Raw genomic sequence first — 20923 nt, forward strand, 5'->3', positions numbered from 1 at the left:
TAGCTGGGGTGTTATCAGATGTGGCTCAAACAAAAGCTTTAAAAAACTCTTCCATAACTGAATTTCACTCTTCCGCATCTACTATTATCATTATATGCCTGGGTTGGCCCGCTGGAGGAGAAGATACATATAAAGCAAAGCCTAGACACCCCTGTCAGCCCAGTTAAAGCCAATTTAAATCATCTTACAATCAGCCAATCCCCAGACACTTGGACAGATTCAACCAAGATCAGCAGAACCACCTAGCCAACCCCTGCTTCTCCCAGGCTTATGAACTACCTAGCCAACCTCAGCTGCTCCTAGTCATGTCAGCAGTATATACTTATGTATTGTTGTATGCTACTGAGGTTTTGTGGTTCTGGCAACAGATAATTGATACAAGGAGTAATTGGCTGTAGTTGTAGAAAGGATTCATTCAATTTTTGGATATGGTGAATTTGAGGTGGCCAGTGGCAGCTGGGTGTAGAACTCAGCAGCCACTTATATTCTGTGAATCATCAGCAGATATGTAGCTGAATATGTAAATTTGGATGAAATTACCCAAGGAGCATATATAGAGAGTGAGAAGAGAAAATTATGATGAAGACCTATATTTGAAGGAACTGTTGAGATTGAGAAGGAATTCTCAGAAATTTCTAAGGAGAACCGGAGAAGACTGGTGGTGTGAAAACTAGGCTTTAAAAAGAAGGCAGCAGTTAGGAATGCAAAATGCCCCAGGAAGGCCAAGTAAATATCTTTATACTCATTTTACAAATGGAGAAACTGTAGTTTGAATGGGGTAACAAAGTTTGTTATGCATGATCATACAAACTAGTAAATAGCAATAAGGGTGTTAAACCTAGATCTTTTGATTGTTAACTCAGGGCTTTATCATTTTTTATCATATTGTCTTTCCTGAGTGTGTACTTCTGATGCCTGTAAATAAATTAGTAAGATTATTATAAAGTATCTTACATATATAAAAGTCAAGATAAAACATGAGATTTTAATATTTAGAATTAGATGAACATTAAAAAATATGTAACTGAGATTCCTTCTGAAATTATAAAATAGTGTCTATTGTTTCCTTTTATTAATCAATTTTTTAATATCTGATAAATATATTTTATGAGTGATTTTCCTATATTCATATGGATTAAAATATTGATTTTCCTGTCATGTTTAAAATTTTGAATTAATAATGATAATGTTAAAATATATTACAGAATGAACTTCATGAGCTTGAAAAACAAATAGCAGCTATCTCTGCAGAAACTAAAGGAACAGAAAGACAAATTTATCAACAAGATGCTGCCATACAGAATACCAAACTTCATTGTGATAGCCTGGAAACTCAAATCGAATCCTTACATTCAGAAAATGTAAAGCTTAAATTTGACATAGAAACAGCCCAAGAAGATTTTGAGGAACACATGATAAAATATAATGCATATTATGCAAAATAAAAGCACATAAAATAGTTTGGGGAATTAGAAAGCAAATGGTCATTTATGACCGAACTCTATGAAAAACGAGATTTTGTTAAAAAATTAAAGACAATGAAAGAAGAACTTACGCAAGATCTTCAAAATCCAGGAGGGAACCGAATAACACAAGTACAGGTGTGGAAAATTACTTAGTAAAACTATTTTTTCTATTACTCCTTTTTTGCAACTACATACATTAAATGATAAATTTATTGTGAAGTTAATAAAATGCCCATAGCTGTTCTATTACATTCAGGAACTATTGTCACAATTGAAAAAAACTTGGAATAAGTACATGTGTTATATAACAACTACCTTAGATGCTCAAATGCATAAAGGAAACATCCACAAATCCCCTGGATTTATAAAAAATATATGGTCAAATAAAATCACAGTAAACAATTAATCTATTTGTTGTAGAAAATGTAATTCATAAAAATGTTGAAGCCTTAGCTTCTATGCCAATGGATCCAGACCAATTCAAATCAATTTAGTACACTTAACACTGTTATGCAAACAATCTAAATGAATAATTGAACCTTAAGCATCTTACTGTTTCTCTGTTATTTAAAGATGATAGAAGACACAAACTTAAAATATTGATCATTTCTTGCTAGAGAATTAAAAAGTGTCTTTTACACTGTTGTTGGGCAATTGCCACCATAAGTACCACTTTCCTTTTGTCTTATTTCATTTGGTTTTAGTTCTGTTTCAAATGTAAGGTTTCTTTACATTTTCTTTAAGTAACAGTTCTTTATTTTTGTATACCTGTAGAAGTAATATTCTAATGCTATTTATCAAAACTAAATTTTGATTTGGCTAGTTTTCTTAAATTAGAGAAACACTGAAATATTGGATTTATATTGATCATCCTTTTTTGACTTCTATATTTCAAATGTTGTCAACATACAGGAAGACATTACAAAGTTAAAGGATAAAATTTTAACTGTAAAAGAATCCATCATTGAAAAAACTTGTTTTCTTGAGGAAGAAAAAAAGACACATGAAAAATTAAGAAAAGAAATAGAGGTAAGTCTTAATTATCTAGATTTCAATGTTTTATGGGACCATTTTTTAAACTTACACTATATTCATATTTCCATAGTTTACTCTCAATACTCAAAACAGCTGAAGAACAAGAACTATAATCATCAATAGATAACTAGAGATAACCCCCTCATTCAAAGATGTTCAAATATGTGAATGTGTTCAAACAATGCAAGCATTCACTCCTTTTTAAATCTGGGCGAGGGTTCTTCCAGGTTATTCTCATTCCACTAAGAACATGATACCCAATTAATGGCTAGAAAGCAGCTATGTAGTCAAAGAGGATGCCCATTCTTAGACATCAAAGACTCCTCAAAATAGAATAAAACACAATGGAAAGCATTGTCTTTTCCAAACCTCTCTGACTTCATATTCGCAGTTATCAAGAGTCAAGTTAAAAAAACAAACTGAAAATATGCAAAATTGAAAGTCAGAGTAAATTAAATTCTTAATGTGTTGTGGTGCCGCCTGTGGACTTCTATGGTCATTATTGTTTAGATGAATGGTGAACAGAAATGTAAAAGAATATGCTATTAAGGGCAAATAATTTTCACCTGAATACATTAATTTGGAAAATAAAAATATGCATGATTCAACTTGCTTTTGACTAATGTGGCACAATACAAAGCGTCTGAGGAAATTAAAGATAAAAACCCTCATCTTTACATATTCGCTATTAAAAAATATCATGATTTTACCTTATAGTTTACTAGGAATCTAAAAAAATAATGATTTTTTTTTTGCCCTTGTGGACATTAAGGTTCATTATAAAGCAACAAATAGCAAGACAGTGTATTAGTGGTATAAAAGTAGAAAAAAATCTTATTATTATTATTTTTTCTTTATTTTTGAGAAGGGATCTTGCTCTGTTGCCCAGACTGGAGTACGGTGGTGTGATCTCAGCTAACTGCAGCTTTGGCCTCCCAGGTTCCAGCGATTCTCCTGTCTTAGCCTCCCAGGTAACTGGGATTACAGGCACGTACCACCACGCCTGGCTAATTTTTGTATTTTTAGTAGAGATGGGGTTTCACCATGTTGACCAGGCTGGTCCCAAACTCCTGAACAGGTGATCCACCTGCCTCAGTCTCCTAAAGTGCTGATTTTACAGGTGTGAGCCACCACGCCCGGCCAGAAAAAAAATTATTAATAAAAAAAGAATCCAGAACTTATGCATGCATGAATGGTAAAAACAAAATAGATTACCTCTATGGAAAAATAAAGAAAAATGTTGAAATAAAACTGGATTTCTACCTGATAATACACACATGAGCATGCACACACACACACACACACACACACACATACACACTTCTGAGTATTGAGTACAACATAGGAGGAAAACTTAACAATTTGTGTCAGAAAAGCATTTATTTTAAAAGAGAAAAACACTCCATATATTCTGTGGTTAAATATCTTTAGTTTTGACTATGCCATAAGTTTTCAGATTATGGGAATACACCATAACAAGAGAAAGAACAAGACTCCATTCTAGATTATTATAACACATGTATGTGATAAGAAAGAGATAAGAAAATGTCACATCAGTGAAACACTGGGCAAATGGTATAAAAGACCATTTTCTGAAACATGAATATCAGAAATAAAGAAAAATATGACCATCCTCATTAACAATAAGAGACTGATAATTAAAACCACAGCGAAGTTTCATGTTTAGCCCATCTGATTATCAGTATTACAGTTGGTAAGATGTTGAGCATGGGAATTTTAATACAGTATTCTTGTGAGTGTGAATTACTAAAAGCACTTTGGAAAGAAATGTGAAATTACCTTGTAATGTTTTTACAGTAACATATTTTATTGAGGTATAATTGTCATAAGAGTAAGTACACAAATAATAAATGGATAGCTTGATTTATTTGGACTAATATGTACATATATTTATGTTGGTATTACCTAGATCAAGATATAGAACTTTCCCAGCATGTCCAGAAAGTTCTCTTCTACCCTTTTTATTAAATAGCCACTATTCTGATTTTTATAAACAGCTTCACTAAAATTCACATACCATACAGTTCACCAATTTTGTCAGATATCCTGTAACAAAGTTTTAAAATGAAAACAAATTATTCAGAGGTTTTTTTTTTATTATTTAACTTTTTTTTTGAGACGGAGTCTCACTCTATCACCCTGGCTGGAGTGCAGTGGCATGATCTCCGCTCACTGCAAGCTCCACCTCCCGGGTTCATGCCATTCCCCTGCCTCAGCCTCCCGAGTAGCTGGGACTACAGGCACCTACCACCACACCCCGCTAATTTTTTGTATTTTTAGTAGAGATGAGGTTTCACCATGTTAGCCAGGATGGTCTCGATCTCCTGACCTCGTGATCCACCCGCCTCGGCCTCCCAAAGTGCTGGGATTACAGGCGTGAGCCACCGCGCCTGACCTTAATTTAACTTTTAAGTTCAGAGGTACATGTGCAGGTTTGTTATACAGGTAAAGTTCTGTCATAGTTTGTTGTACAGATTATTTCAATACCCAGGTATTAAGCCTAGTACCCATTAGTTATTTTTCCTGATCCTTTCCCTCCTCTCACCCTCCTGTGTGTATTATTTCTGATAGGCTCCAGTGTGTGTTGTTTCCCTCTATGTGTCCATGTGTTCTCATCATTTAGCTCCCACTTATAAATGAGAACATCCAGTATTTGGTTTTCTATTCTTGTATTAATTCACTTAGGATAGTGGCCTCCAGCTCCATTCATGTTCCTGCAAAGGACATAATCTCATTCCTTTTTATGGCTGCATAGTATTTCATGGTGTATATGTACCACATTTTCTTTATCCAGACTACCATTGATGGGCATTTAGGTTGATTCCATGTCTTTGCTATTGTGAATATTGCTGCAATGCACTTACACATGTATGTGTCTTTATGATAGAATGATTTATATTCCTTTGGGTATATAATCAGTAATGGGATTGCTGGGTCGAATGGTATTCTGTTTTTAAGTCTGAGGAATTGCCACACTGTCTTCCACAATAGTTGAACTAATTTATACTCCCACCAACAGTGTATTAGTGTTCTTTTTCTCTGCAACCTTGTTAGCATGGGTTTTTTTTGTTTGTTTGTTTGTTTTAACTTTTTGATAATAGTGATGATGGTATCTCATTGTAGTTTTGATTTACATTTCCCTAATGATTCATGATGCTGAACATTTTTTTATATGATTGTTGTCCACATGTATGTCTTCTTTTGAAAAGCATCTGTTTATTTCCTTTGTCCACTTTTTAATGGGGTTGTTTGATATTTTCTTGTAAATTTGTTTAAGCTTATAAATGCTGGATATTAGACCTTTGTCAGATGCATAGTTTGCAAAAATTTTCTCTCATTGTGTAGGTTTTCTGTTTACTCTGTTGATAGTTTATTTTGGTATGCAGAATCTCTTTAGTTTAATTAGATCCCATTTGTCAACTTTTGCTTTTGTTGCAATTGCTTTTGGCATCTTCATCATGAAATATTTGCCCACTCCTATGTTCAGAATGGTATTGCCTAGGTTGTCTTCTAGGATTTTTTATAGTTTGGGTTTCATATTTAAGTCTTTAACCCATCTTGAATTAATTTTTGTGTATGGTGTAAGGGAGGGGTACAGCTTCAATCTTCTGCACATGGCTAACCAGTAATCTCAGCACCATTTGTTGAATAGGGAGTCTTCCTCAGTGCTTATTTTTGTCAGCTTTGTCAAAGATCAGATAGTAGTAGATGCATGGTCTTATTTCTGGGTTATCTATTCTGTTCCATTGGTCTATGTGTCTGTTTTTGTACTAGTACCATGCTGTTTTGGTTACTGTAGTCCTGTATTATAGTTTGAAGTCAGGTAGCATGATGCCTCCAGCTTTGTTCTTTTGGCTTAGAATTGCCTTGGCTATTTGGACTCCCTTTTGGTTCCATAGGAATTTAAAAATAGTTTTTTCTAGCCATGTGAAGAATGTCATTGGTAGTTTAATAGGAATAGTGTCAAATCTATACATTGCTTTGGATAGTATGGCCATTTTAATGATACTGATTCTTCCTATCCATGAGCATGGAATGTTTTTCCATTTGTTTGTCATCTCTGATTTATTTGAGCAGTATTTTATAGTTCTACTTGTAAAGATCTTTTACCTCCCTCGTTAGCTGTATTCCTAGGGGTGTGTGTTGTGGGGGGCGGGGGCAATTGTGAATGGGATTTGGCTCTCAGCTTGATTGGTGTTATATAGGAGTGCTAGTGATTTTTGCATATTGATTTTATATCCTGAGACTTTGCTGAAGTTGTTTATCAGCTTAAGAAGCTTTTGGGCCAGGACTGTTGGGTTTTCTAGATATAGCATCATGTCGTCTGCAAACAGGGCTAGTTTGACTTCCTCTCTTCTTGTTTGTATATGTTTTATTTCTTTCTCTTGCCTGATTGCTCTGCCCAGGACTTCCAATACTATGTCAAGTAAGAGTAGTGAGAGAGGGGATCCTTGTCTTTTGCTGGTTTTCAAGAAGAATGCCTCTGGGTTTTGCCCATGGAGTATGATGTTGACTGTGGATTTGTCATAGATGGCTCTTACTATTTTCAGGTATGTTCCTTCAATACTTAGTTTATTGAGAGTTTTTAACATGAATGGTTGTTAAATTGTATTGACAGCCTTTTCTGCATCTATTGAGATAATTCATGTTGTGTTTGTCTTCAGTTCTGTTTATATGATGAATCGTATTTATTGATTTGCATATGTTAAACCAAACTTGCATCCCAGGTGTAACACCTACTTGATGGTGATGGACAAGCTTTTTGATGTGCTTCTGGATTCAGTTTGACAGTATTTTGTTGAGAATTTTTGCATTGATGTTCATCAAGGTTATTGGCCTGAAGTTTCCTTTTTGTTATGTCTCTTTCAGGTTTTGGTATCAGGATGAGTTTGGCCTCATAGAATGAGTAAGGGAGGAGTCCCTCCTCCTCAATTTTTGGGAATGGTTTTGGCAGGAATGGTACCAGCTCTTCTTTGTACATCTGGTAGAATTCAGCTGTGAACCTATCTGGTACTGGGCTTTTTTCAGTTAGTAGGCTATTTATTACTGAATTAATTCCAGAGCTTGTTATTGGTCTATTCAGGGATTCGATTTCTTCCTGGTTCAGTCTTGGGAGGGTGTATGTGTCTAGGAATTTATCCATTTCTTCTAGATTTCCTAGTTTATGTGTGTAGGGTTGTTCACAATATTATCTGATGGTTATTTGTCTTTCTGTGGGGTCAGTGGTAATATCCACCTTCTCATTTCTGATTAGGTTTATTTTGATCTTCTCTATTTTCTTCTTTATTAGTCTAGCTAACAGTTTATCCGTTTTATTAATTTTTTCAAAAAACCAGGTCTTAGATTCACTGATCTTTTTGAAGGGTTTTTTTGGTCTCAGTCTCCTTCAGCTCTGATTTTGGTTATTATCTTCTACTAGCTTTGGGCTTGGTTTTCTTTTGGTTCTCTAGTTCTTTTAGTCATGATGTTAGGTTGTTAAATTGAGATCTTTCTAACTTTTTGATGTGGGCATTTAGTGCTATAAATTTCCCTCTTAATACTGCCCTTAGCTGTGTCCCAGAGATTCTGGTATCTTTGTTCTCATTAGTTTCAAATAACTTCTTGATTTCTGCCTTAATTTCATAATTTACTCAAAAATCGTTCAGAAGCAGGTTATTCAGTTTTCAATTTCCATGTAATTGTATGGTTTTGGGTGAATTTCTTAGTCTTCATTTCTAATTTGATTGTGCTGTGGTCCAAGAGATTGTTATGAATTCAGTTATTTCACGTTTGCTGTGGAGTGTTTTATTTCTGATTATGTGATTGATTTTAGAATATGTGCCATGTGGCAATGAGAATAATGTATATTCTGCTGTTTTGGAATGGAGAGTTCTGTAGATGTCTGTCAGATTCTTTTGATCCTATGTTGAGTTCAGGTCCTGAATATCTTTATTTATTTTCTCTCTTGATGATCTGTCTAATATTTTCAGTGCAGTGTTAGAATCTCCCACCATTATTGTGTGGGAGTCTAAGTCTCTTTGAAGGTCTCTAAGAACTTACTTTATGAATCTGGGTGCTCCAGTGTTGGGTGCGTATATATTTAAGATAGTTAGGTCTTATTGTTAAATTGAATCCTTTACCATTATGTAATGCCTTTCTTTGTCTTTTTAAATCTTTGCTGTTTTAAAGTCTGTTTTGTGTGAAACTAGGATTGCAACACCTGATTTTTTTTCCTGTTTTTCCATTCGCTTAGTGGATTTTCCTCTATCCCTTTATTTTGAGTCTGTGTGTGTCACTGCATGTGAGATGGGTCTCTTGAAGACACCATACCAATGGATCTTAGTTCTTTATCCAGCTTGCCACTCTGTCCCTTTTAACTGGGGCATTTAGCCCATTTACATTCAAGGTTAGTATTGATATGTGTAGATTTGATCTTGTCATCATGATGGTAACTGGTTATTTTGCAGACTTGTTTATGTGGTTGCCTTATAGTGTAACTAGTCTGTGTACTTCAGTGTGTTTTTGTGGTGGCTGACTCTGGTGTTTCATTTCCATACTTAGTGCTTTCATCAGGAGCTCTTGTAAGGGAGGTCTTGTGGTAACGAACTCCCTCAGCATTTGCTTATCTGAAAAGGATCTTATTTCTCCTTTGCTTATAAAGCTTAGTTTGACTGGATATGAAATTCTGGGTTGGAATTTCTTTTCTGTAAAAGTTTTGAATATTGGTCCCCAGTCTCTTCTGCTTGTAAGGTTTCTGCTGAAAGGTCCACTGTTAGTCTGACGGTTATCCCTTTGTAGGTGATCTGACCTTTCTCACTAGCTGTCTTTAACATTTTTTCCTTTCATTTCAACCTTGGAGAATCTGAAAATTATATGTCTTGGGGATGATCTTCTTGTGAAGCGTCTTACTGAGGTTCTCTGCACTTCCTGAATTTGAATGTTGGCCTCTCTAGGTAGGTTGGGGAAGTTCTCATAAATTATATCCTGAAATATTTTTTCCAAATTGGTTCCATTCTCCCCATCTCTTTCAAGGACTCTAATGAGTCATAGACTTGGTCTCTTTACATAATTAAACATTTCTCAGAGGTTTTGTTCATTCCTTTTCATTATTTTTTTCTTTATTCTTGTCTGACTGTCTTATTTTAGAAAGCCAGTCTTCAATCTCAGAGATTCCTTCTTCTGCTTGGTCTATTCTGCTATTAATATTTGTGATAGCATTGTGAAATTCTTGTAGTGTGTTTTTCAGCTCTATCAGGTCACTTAGGTTCTTTTCTATACTGGCTATTTTGTCTGTCAGCTCCTGCATTGTTTTATCATGATTCTTGACTTCCTTGGACTAGGTTTTAACATACTTCTGTAGCTTAATGACCTTCCTTCCCATACTCTGAATTCTATTTCTGTCATTTAAGCCATTTCAGCCCAGTTCAGAATCATTGCTGGGGAGGTGATGTGGTCATTTGGAAGAAAGAAGGCACTTTGGCTTTTGGGGTTATCAGGGTTTTTGTGCTGGTTCTTCCTCATCTTTATGGGCTTATGCTCCTTCAATCTTTGAGCTGCTGACCTTTGGATGGTTTTTTTTTTTCTTTTATCCTATTTGATGATCTTGAGGGTTTGATTGTTATATTAGGTGGATTCATCTGACTAGCTTCATTTCTGGAAGATTTTAAGGGCCAGTGCTCTGCTTCCAACTCCTGGACTGTGTGCTCTAACTCTGGGGGACTTGTATCAGGCCCGAATTTTGTTCTCTGGCCCCTCGAGGTTAGGAATCCACTGTGCTGGGGGTGCCAAGGTGCTCCCAGACTACTGGTCACTATACTCGTATGGGTTATGTCAGCCAAAGTGGTCAGTAGTGCAGTGATAGCAGGATCCATTCTTGTTTGTGCATGCCAGCAGCAGCAGTAGTAGCAGTGCAGTGGGGTGCAACTCATCAGCTGCAGCAGAGTGCTCATGAGTCCTGGGGTGCTTGCCTCCCTGCGGGCATTCACTACAGTGGCAGAGACAGTGTAGCTGCGGGGAGACGGGGGCCCCTGCTGATGGCTGTGTGTTTGGTCTCACTGGTGGTGGTGTTGGCTCAGGAGCAGGGTGCTAGCAGGCACAGATCTGTGTCCAATTTACCATTTAAAGCATATAATTCAGAGACTTCTTATATAATCAGATATGTGCGACCTTCACCAAAGTTAAATTTAGAAATTTTCATCACCTCACAAATAATCTTGTACTTTTTAGCTATGACCTCTCTATCTCTCTATTGTATTTACTCACATTTTTGCTTGATTATGTTCTTTCTTCCTGACATTCTATGATTTCTTCTTCTGTCATTTCCTTTTTTATATACAACTTCTAAAATCATTCTTTTAAGGTAGCTCTGCTGGTGACACATTCTTTTATTTTTTTCATGGAAGAATGTCTTGATTTCTCCTTCATTCCTAAAGGCTATTTTTGCTGGATACAGAATTCTGGGTTGACAGTTCTTTCCACAGTTGAAAAATGTTATGTCACTTCCTTCTGGCCTCTGTCATTTCTGGTGCGAAATCTGCTGTAATTCAAATTGGTTTTCCTATATATGTAAGGTATTTCTTTATTGGTGTCTTCAAGATTTTCTGTCTGCAGAATGAGCAGGATTGGGGAAAAAACATTTTTCTGTTTTCAGAAGTTTTACTATGACATGTTTTTGCATGGATTTCTTTGCATTTATCCTTTTTAGAGTTCTCTCAGCTTCTCAATTCTGTAGTTTTATATCTTTTGCCAAATTTAGGATTTTTCAGCCATCAGTTACTTGAATCTGTGCCTTCTTTCTCCTCTCCTTCCATAACAAAAGATATGACATCTTTTGTTATAGTCTCATAAGCCCCTGAGGTTCTGTTTATTTCTATTTTGAATCTATTTTCTCCCTTTTGTTTAGATTGAGTGACTTTAGCTTTCTATTTTTCAGTTCACTGATTAGTTTTTCTGTTCTCCCATCCACTCTTGAATTCCACTGAACTCTTCACTTTGGTTATTGTACCTTTTAGTTCTTAAATTTCCATTTGAGTCTTTCTTATATCTCGTATTCCTTTGCTCAGACTTTCTATTATTTCTTACATTTTTTCCAGGCATGTTTGTAATTGTTTATTGAAGCATTTGTATGACAGAGGCTTTAAAATGTTTGTCAGATAATTTTAACTTTTGTGTTATGTTGGTGTGGTGCATGTTGGTTGTGATTTCTTGCTCAGTTTGAGATCTTATTTTTTGGTATTATGAGCCATTTTTTATTGAAATGTGGACATGTTGGGTATTATGCTTTAAGACTCTGGATCTTCACTATTCCCAGGTGGCCACTGGGGTCTAGATTCTGCTACCAGTCTCCACTGACTCCATTGTTTCCCATGGAAGGAGGAAAGGCTATTCTGTAGGCCTCTGCTGATATCATTCTGGGTTGAAGGGAAAAGGAATCCTTGCTACTACTCCTAACATGGCCTCCAGTGACACTGCGAGGATATGGCCTGGTTACTACTGAGTACTGGTGAAAGTCCTGACTCTCTACTAGACCTCCTTTGATATTACATCAGGGAGGAGAAGAATATTACTCCTTGATGGGCGGAGAAGTCCAGGATCCTCAAATGGGCTCCAGCGACACCACAGTGTATGGTTTCTTGCTGCTTAGAGAGGATTAAAACTCCTGACTCCACAGTTAAAACTCCTGGCTCTTTAGTTAGCTTTCCCTGAGAGTGCACCAGCAGGGGGATTAGGCACTTCATTACAGCCTTGCAATGGTAGAAGTTTAGGCTTTCCACCCAGCTCTTGCTGGCATGAGTGTTGGAGGGGCCATAGTTTTTTCTGTGGTGTTTGACTTTAGTAAAACAGTTACTGCCTACAAGTTTTCTGTCTCACTAAGCTGCTATTTTCCTTATCTTTTGACTAGATGGAGCAAATTTTCTTAGGGCTTTTGTCTGTACTTCTTGGCATTTCCAGATTGCTATCTTCTCTAGAATCCTCTCTGGTATATATGAGGAAAAAAGAAAGCCCATGAACTTACTTGGGTCCTGATGTTCCCTAGACAGTTTGCCTTCTTCTCTCCAACTTTCAGGAGCTTCTGACGTTTGTTTTATATACAATGTCCAGGGCTTTTAGTTCTACTTATCAGGAAGAATAGGTAACTGAAGTGTATCAACTTCATCTTGCCAGCAGTAGTATAAATTGGTAAAGGATGATGTAAGTGGTCACTAATGTTAGATTTAGAGGAAATGTTACTAAGGTTAAGACTTCTGTTTTTTGATGTTTCCATCATAAAACTTCTTGTCATGAAATTTAATAAACTTTTTAAGTTTTTATAATAGGGACACGTCTCTGTTAAGATTCTTTTGAACTTTTCATTTTAATTCTATTACTTTTAATTCATTTAAAAGTTGTCCCCAATTCAGTTTAAAAAAATGAAAATTTAAGAACTTGAAGATTCTCCACAACAAATTATGAAACCGAAGGACAAATATAGTCAGACCATTGTCTTTAAAATGTTGCATTTGTGTCAGTAATTTTATTTATTCCATGATGAGAATTGATCATTAATATGAGTAACCTTCTTCTCAAAACAACCAGTTTTTAAAGAAGATGAATTCAAATACCAAAAGATTTTTATTATTTCTTTTTTGGAGTCTTTTTTCTGTCCCTTCTGAATATCTTTAGCCATGGCCTTGTTAGAGTTCAAGAATCATCTTTTGCCTGGAGTACAGCATTATTTTGTCCTAATTCTTTTAAATATTGTGCTTCACATATTTTAGTTCTCATATTAATCTTGCTTTTACATTTTTTGGTTCATAAAAATAAAAAATGGTTTTTTAATATCAATGTTTTCCTGTCAAATAAATGCTTTCAGTATTTTTAGGCCATATCTGAATGAAAAAAGCCTTTTCAAATATTTGTTCCCAAAATGTCCTTCCCCCCAATATCTATTGTCTGTCTTCATATATTTTGGAAGAAAGGAACTAAAGATAGAGTGGAGAAAAAAGATGAGCTATGAGTCATTGACAAAAAAAATTGGGGAAGCAAAATACAAGGCATGCAAACACAAAGCTTCAAATATAGCACATTTAAGCAACAATCAGTGGTTTCTAGTTAAAGGTTAAAAAAAAAAGTGTTATTTCCAAATCCAAGAGTTTTCAGACAAAGGATACTGGAGCAGTTGAGAAGTTTTTAGCAAATGATGAATGTTGCAAGCAATGCTTTGGGATAACAGACATTGTGTAAAGCAGTAATACACAACTATATAATTAACAAATGTATTCATTTATTGAGGTCAGCAACAGAAATGATTACACAACTAGAAAGCCAGTCCTATGAGAAAAACCCAGATCCTGGGCACAGTGGCTTATACCTGTAATCCCAGCACTTTGGGAGGCCCAGGTGGGTGGATCACTTGAGCCCAAGAGTTTGAGACCAGCCTGGACAACATGGCAAAACACTGTCTCTACTAAAAATACAAAAATTAGCTGGGCATGGTGGTGTGTGCCTGTATTTCCAGCTACTCAGGAGGCTGGGGTGGGAGGATTGGTTGAGACTGGGAGGAAGAGGTTGCAATGAGCTGAGATCGTGTCACTACACTCCAGCCTAGGCAACAGAGCAAGACCCTGTCTCAACAAAGGAAAAAGAAAAACCCAGAGAAGCAAAGGGAAAAAAGCTGATCTGAAGGCCAAATAAGAATTATTCAGGTAGATACAAAGATAAGATAGTAACTAATTATTCTCTTTTGTAGAAAGTATAAGAAGAAATGTCCAATGTTATTAAATCTATTATTATTTATTGAATGCCTGGTATTTTTGAAGCACTTTCTATAGGCTGTCCTATTTAAATTCCCCATAATAACATGTCTTACAAAATTTTAGAAAATTTAAATAACTTGCACAAGGTTGTATAGCTAATGATAAATGACAAAGTCGGATATGAATCCAAACCTGTTGGACTCTATTTTCCCACTTCTTTTTTAAATATAGCTTTTGTTTCTAGGAATACATTCTCCTTAAAAAAGATTGAAATGTTAGAAGAAAGGCTATAGTTCCTTTTATACCACCTTCTAGCATGTTGTTCTCTCTCATTACTCTCACCTCTTATTAATGGTACACACCTCTTATTAATGGTGCACACAAACACAAACCCCTGTGGGTGGAAGAATATTATGTAAATGTATATGTATCATTTTGCAACTAATTTACTTATTCAACAATCTGTCTTGTAGATTTTCCATGGTGCAAATTGGCCTGCTAATTATTTTTAACTGCTGCAAAATATCCCACAGTTTGGCCATACTTTATTTAGCCATACTACAACTGGTGAACATTTAAGTGGTTTCCAGTTTTTTCAATATTAAAAGTAATGTAGCAAACATAATAAACAAAACCTTTGCACCAAGAAGTAGAATTACTGGGTCATGAGATAAAATCTGTGCTCTTTCTGTTACATAATACGTTCTCTTAATAACTATGAACACAACTAATAGTAATAATATCTTATAGTTGAAATAATTTTATACTGGTTTATGGATTCTTACTCCTTCATGAGGTTGGTTGAGTAAATGTTGAATTTTTCCTTATTGGAAGCCCCAAATTTGCATATTAGCTCCCCGCAAAAACTTGGCTGTAACTTAAACTGCACACACGAGGGATAAAATTCCAAGGAGCGCAGCTGGGAAACAATTAGAATGCTTATAAGCTGAGTAGAGATTTCAACATCTGTCCACTATAGCAGCTGCCCAATTCCCACAACTGCCAAACTTTAGGAGTAAAGACCACATCTATAACTAAAAACTAAAACAAAGCTGGACTAAAGGCAAGACCTAGATCTAAGGACAAAATTGAAATAGGTATACTCTAACTTAAAGTATAAAACAAAGTCTCACAAGTTCAAGATGATCCACCAGTAATTTAACTGACAGAACAAAACACTTTCCAGAGAGAAGTAATAAAATTCAGAGTTTCCAACATGTGCACAATGGTTAGTAATAAAACATTACTCAATGTGAGGAAAAAGAAAAATATTGGCCGGGCATGGTGGCTCATGCCTGTAAACCCAGCACTTTGGGAGTCCAAGGTGGGCAGATCACTGGAGGTCAGGAGTTTGAGCCCAGCCTGGCCAATGTGTTGAAACCCCGTCTCTACTAAAAATACAAAAATTAGCCGGGCGTGGTGGTGGGTGCCTGTAATCCCAGCTATTCAGGAGGCTGAGGCTGGAGAATTGCTTGAACCTGGGAGGCGGAGGTTGCAGTGAGCTGAGATGGTGCCATTGCACTCCAGCCTGGGCAACAATAGTGAAACTCCATCTCAAAAAAAAAAAAAAAAAAAGAAAGGAAAGAAAGAAAAGAAAATATTATCCATAGCTAAAAGTAGAATCAACCAATAAAAATAGCAACAGTTGACTCAGAAGTTGTTAGACAAGGACTAGAAAACTATAAGTATGTTACACATTCTACAGGATGTTTATAGTGGATATACAAACATCCTTTTCATTTTATAATTAAAAGAAGTGTATAATGATTGATATTGTGGGTAAAGAGAGAGGACTTTAATCACATAAAACAACCAAATGGAAATCTTAGTACTGAAAAAATAAGGTGAATTTTTAAAATGTATTGATAAACAACAGTTGGTGGACTTTGTTTCCAATAGACTTACACTATAAAAAATGCTAAAGAAAGTTTTGTTTTGTTTTATTTTTAGAGTTGGAGTCTAGCCCCTGCCCAGACTGGAGTGCAGTGGCACGATCTCGGCTCACTGCAGCCTCTGCCTCCCAGGCTCCAGCAATTCTCCTGCCTCAGCCTCCCCAGTATCTGGGACTATAGGCATGCACTGCCATGCCCTGCTAATTTTTTGTATTTTAGTAGAGATGAGGTTTCGCCATGCTGACCAGGCTGGTCTCGCATTCCTGACTTCAGGTGGTCTGCCCACCTCAGCCTCCCAAAGTGCTGGGATTAAGGCATGAGCCACTATGCCCAGCCTAAAGGAAGTTTTTAAAGCTGAAAGGAAATGATACTGGGAAGGACTAGAAATGGAAAATATATAGATAAAAGATGAGTCTTTTTTTTTTTTTTTTTTGAGTAATTCAAAAGTCATTTGACACTTTAAATACAAAACAATAATGGATTTGGGGTTTTATAAGATGTAGAGTAAGAGATATCAAGAATAGCCTTTTGTTATAAGGTTCTTATAGTTTTACATGTACTGATATGTTAATTGAAGACAGATTGTGATAAGTTAAGAGAATATATTAAAATTCCTAGAGCAACTTAAAAAAATACATAAAGGTATAGGCATAGCCAGAAGGACAAAGGAAGAAATAAAATGAAACAACAAAAAATACTCAATTAACCCAAAAGAAGACAGAAAATGAAGAAAGTAAAAGGACAAAAGGGATTAATAGATGACAAACATTATGATGGTAGATTTTAACGCCAAAATATCATTAGTTGCATTAAATGTAAATGAACTAAGCATTCCAATTAAAAGGGGAAAAATTATTAGACTGAATAAAATCAAGTGGCAAGCATAACCTCTTCACAAGAGATGCACTTCTAATATAAAGCCACACTTAGTTTGAAAGTTAAAAAAAGGAAAAAGATAAACTATGAATACACCAGTCTTTAAAAAGCTGGTGTAACTGTGCTAATGTCAAGTAGATTTCAAGATAAGAACTACTAACCAAGTTAAACAGGGTCAGTCAATTCACCAAGAAGGAATAACAATTCTCCATGTATATTTACATAATGGAGCTTCAAAATACATGAGCAAAAACAAACAGAACCAAAGAAAAAAAGAGACATGTATAGTCATATCAGAGATCTTAACTTTTTTGAGTAATTGATAGTACAAATCAGAATATCAGTAAACATATAGAAGATTGGAAGAACTTATCCATCAACTTAATTAACATTTATAAAGCGCTGCACATAACAACTACTGATTACACTTTAAGTGTACATGAAACATTCACCAAGACACACAATATACTAGATTACATATTTCAAAGTTGAAATTCTATTATCACAGCAGAATTCCATTAGAAATCAATAACAGTGAGATAGCTAGAAAATACATAAGCTTTTGGAAATTGAGCATTATACTTCTAAATAACCCATGAGTCAAAGAAGAAATCACAAGAAAAATTAGAATATATTTGAAATTGAAGGATAATGAAAATACAACATATGGAAAATTATGGGGTGAAGCTAAAGCAGTGTTTACAGGAAGATTAAGTTTTAATGCCTATAATAGAAAAGAGAAAAGATTTGAAATCAACTAAGCTTCTACCATCACAGACTAGAAAAATATATTCAGCAAAAAGTAAATAGAAGGAATTAAATGATAAATAACAGAAATCAATGAAATAGAAAATAGGAAAATGAGAAAAAAATCAACAAAGTCAAAAGTTGAAAAGAGTAATAAAATTGAGAAACCCATAGCAATACTGATCAAGAAAAGAGAGAGATTAGTAGGGACATTACTCCAGGTTCTGTAGACTTAAAAGGGTGATGCAGGCCTATTATGAAAAACTTTATGCCAATTTGACAAACAGACAAATTCCTTGGAAAAAAAAAAACATACTATATATAACACAAGAGGAAATTGCATCCATGTTTAGCCTTATGATCCATTTCAAATTAAGCTTTATGAATGGTGTGAGGTAGGAATCAATGAAATTGAATGAATAATTAAAAACTCTTCCTATAAGTAAGACTCCAATGGACACATTTTCATTAGTGAATTCTAATCATATATTTAAGGAAAAAATAATGCCCAATCTAAACAGACTATTTCAGAAAATAGAAGGGAAAACTCCTCCCAACTCATTTTAGGAGGTGAACATAACCCTGATACAAAAAGAAAAAAAATTAACAGGAATCCTATTATAAAAGAAATCACAGACCAATGTCCCTCATGAGTATAGATGCAAGTCTCTAACAAAATACTTGCAAATTAAATTTAGCAATATAGTAAAAGTCTAGTACATTACAACCAAGCGGGATTATCCTAAGAATACAAGGCTGGTTCAACTTTCAAAAATCAAATGATGTAATTTACTGTAGTGACAAAATGACAGAAGTAAAAAAGATATAACCAATGTAATAGTTTCAGAAACAGCATTAGACAAAATTCAACACTCTCAACAAATTTTCTGAGAGTAACAAATTTTCTGAGAGTAACATCTCAGCAAATTAAGAATAGAAGGAAACTTCGTCAACTTGATAAAGGGAATTTATTTTTAAAAAACAACCTTATAGCTAACATATCATACTTACTGGTGAAATGTTGAATGTTTTCTCCCCTAAGATTGGGAACAAGGCAAAGATGTCTGGTATCACCTCCTTTATGCATCATTATTCTGGAAGTCCTAATCAATGTTATAAGAAAAAAATAAATACAAGGCATAAAGATCGGAAAGAAAAAAGTAAAACTGTCATTATTCACAGATAGCATAATTGTCTATGTAGAAAATCTTAAGGAATAGAAAAGACTAGTAGAACCAGTAAGTGAATTTAGAAAGCTCATAGGATAAAAGGTCAAAATACAAAAATCAGTTACATGTTTATGTAGTTTCTGTGTAGTAGCAATAAACAATGAGGAAGTAAAATGAATAAAACAAAACTTTATTCATTAACACTAAATGACATAAAATACTTGCTAATGAATTTTGTGAAAAAATGTGCAAAACTACAATAAAAATTGCTGAGAAATTAAAGATACTAAATAAATGGAATGATATTCTATGTTCATAGTTTAGAAAACACAATATTATTAGTGTCAACTTTTCCTTCGAGTGATGTATAGGTTCAACATTGTTCTATAAAAATCCCACCAAGTATTTTTTCCAGGAATTGATAAGCTAATTTTAAAATTTACATGAAAATGCAAAGGATCTAGTAGCCAAAACAACCTTATAAAAGAAGAATAAATTTGTAGGACCTAATCTACCTGATGTTAAGATTTATTAAAAAGCTATACTTATCAAGTAACTGTAGTATTGGTAAAAGAATAAATAGACCAATGGAAAGAATACAGTTCAGAAATTAATCCTATTTTGTCAATTTGACAAAGTTTTCAAGGCAATTCAATGAAGAAAGGAAAGTCTTATCAACAAGTGGTGCTGAAACAACTGGATATCGGTGAGGAAACAATGAACCTGTATCTCCACCTCACAACAAACACAAAAATTCATCTGAAATGGATCATAGATCTAAATGTGAAAGTTAAAACTCTAAAGCTTCCAGAAGAAACTATAGGAGGATATCTTCATTATGTTGGGTTAGCAAAGATTTCTTGGTACACAAACTTCGCTAACCATAAGTGAAAAATATTCACATGTTAGACCTAAAACTTTGAAACTTTTACTCTTTGAAAGACACCATTAAGAAAATGAAAAGGGCTGGGCACAGTGGCTCATGCCTATAATCCCAGTACTTTGGGAGGCCAAGGCAGGAGAATGTCTTGAGCCCAGGAGTTGAAGACCAGCCTGGGTAATACAGTAAGATCTTGTCTGTACAAATAAAAAAATTAGTCAGGTGTGATGGCGCACACCTGTGGTCCTAGCTACTCAGGAGGCTGAGGTGGGAGGATCACTTGAGTCCAGGAGTTCGAGGCTGTAGTGATCTGTGATCATGCCACTGCAGTACAGCCTCAGCAACAAAGTGAGACCTCCCCACTTCAACAACAACAAAAGAAAATGAAAAGAGAAAATCACAAAAGTAAAAATATTTGCAACACATGTATATGCACAAAGGACTTGTATTCAGGATGTATAAAGAAAGAATTCCTATCAGCCAATAATAAAGTCATACAGTCATTTTTTTAAAAATGGGCTAAAGATTTGAACAGAACTTAACAGAAGACATAGTATGACCAATAAACACGTGAAAAGATGTATAACACCCTTAACACCAAGGAAATGTAAATCAAAACCACAATGAGATACTATTCACACGTTTTTACCCCAGAATGATTAAAGTTTCAATGAATATTAATACCAAATGTTGCTAAGGATATGAAACAACTGTCAAAATCATGCACTGCTGGGGAGATTATAAGATAGTGCAACTGCTTTGGAAAAACAGTTTGAGAGTTTCCTAAAAAGTTAGCATATACCTACTGTATGTTCAAACAATTCTCCACCTAGGTGTTTACTCAAGAAAAATGAAAAAAATATGCCTTAAAAAACTTGTAAAACTTGTATATGAATTCTTATAGTAGCTTTATTGACAAAAGCCCCTAATTAGAAACATCACAAATATCCCTAGAAAGGAGAATGGAAAAATAAATTGTGGTATGTTTCTATAATGGAATACTGCACATACTACCTGTGAATAGATAACTTGTCCAGCCCTATTATTCTATCATTTTATCAGTCCATTTAAAAGTAGGTGTTTTGCCCAGTTAGAATGGCAATCATTAAAAGTCAGGAAACAA

The 20923-nt window shown here is 34.9% G+C and overlaps 1 protein-coding gene across 1 annotated transcript in view; it reads left to right on the plus strand.

Moving 5' to 3' along the window:
- CCDC122 (coiled-coil domain containing 122) overlaps positions 1–20923 on the plus strand; it is a 49202-nt gene that overhangs the window by 17663 nt on the left and 10616 nt on the right. The window contains 2 exon segments of the mRNA XM_017871018.1: positions 1206–1601; positions 2379–2495. Of these exon segments, the coding sequence (XP_017726507.1) occupies positions 1206–1601; positions 2379–2495 (513 nt within the window).

This window comes from Rhinopithecus bieti, unplaced genomic scaffold (assembly GCF_001698545.2).
Source record: "Rhinopithecus bieti isolate Rb0 unplaced genomic scaffold, ASM169854v2 scaffold_5273, whole genome shotgun sequence".
Classification (NCBI taxonomy): Eukaryota; Metazoa; Chordata; class Mammalia; order Primates; family Cercopithecidae; genus Rhinopithecus; species Rhinopithecus bieti.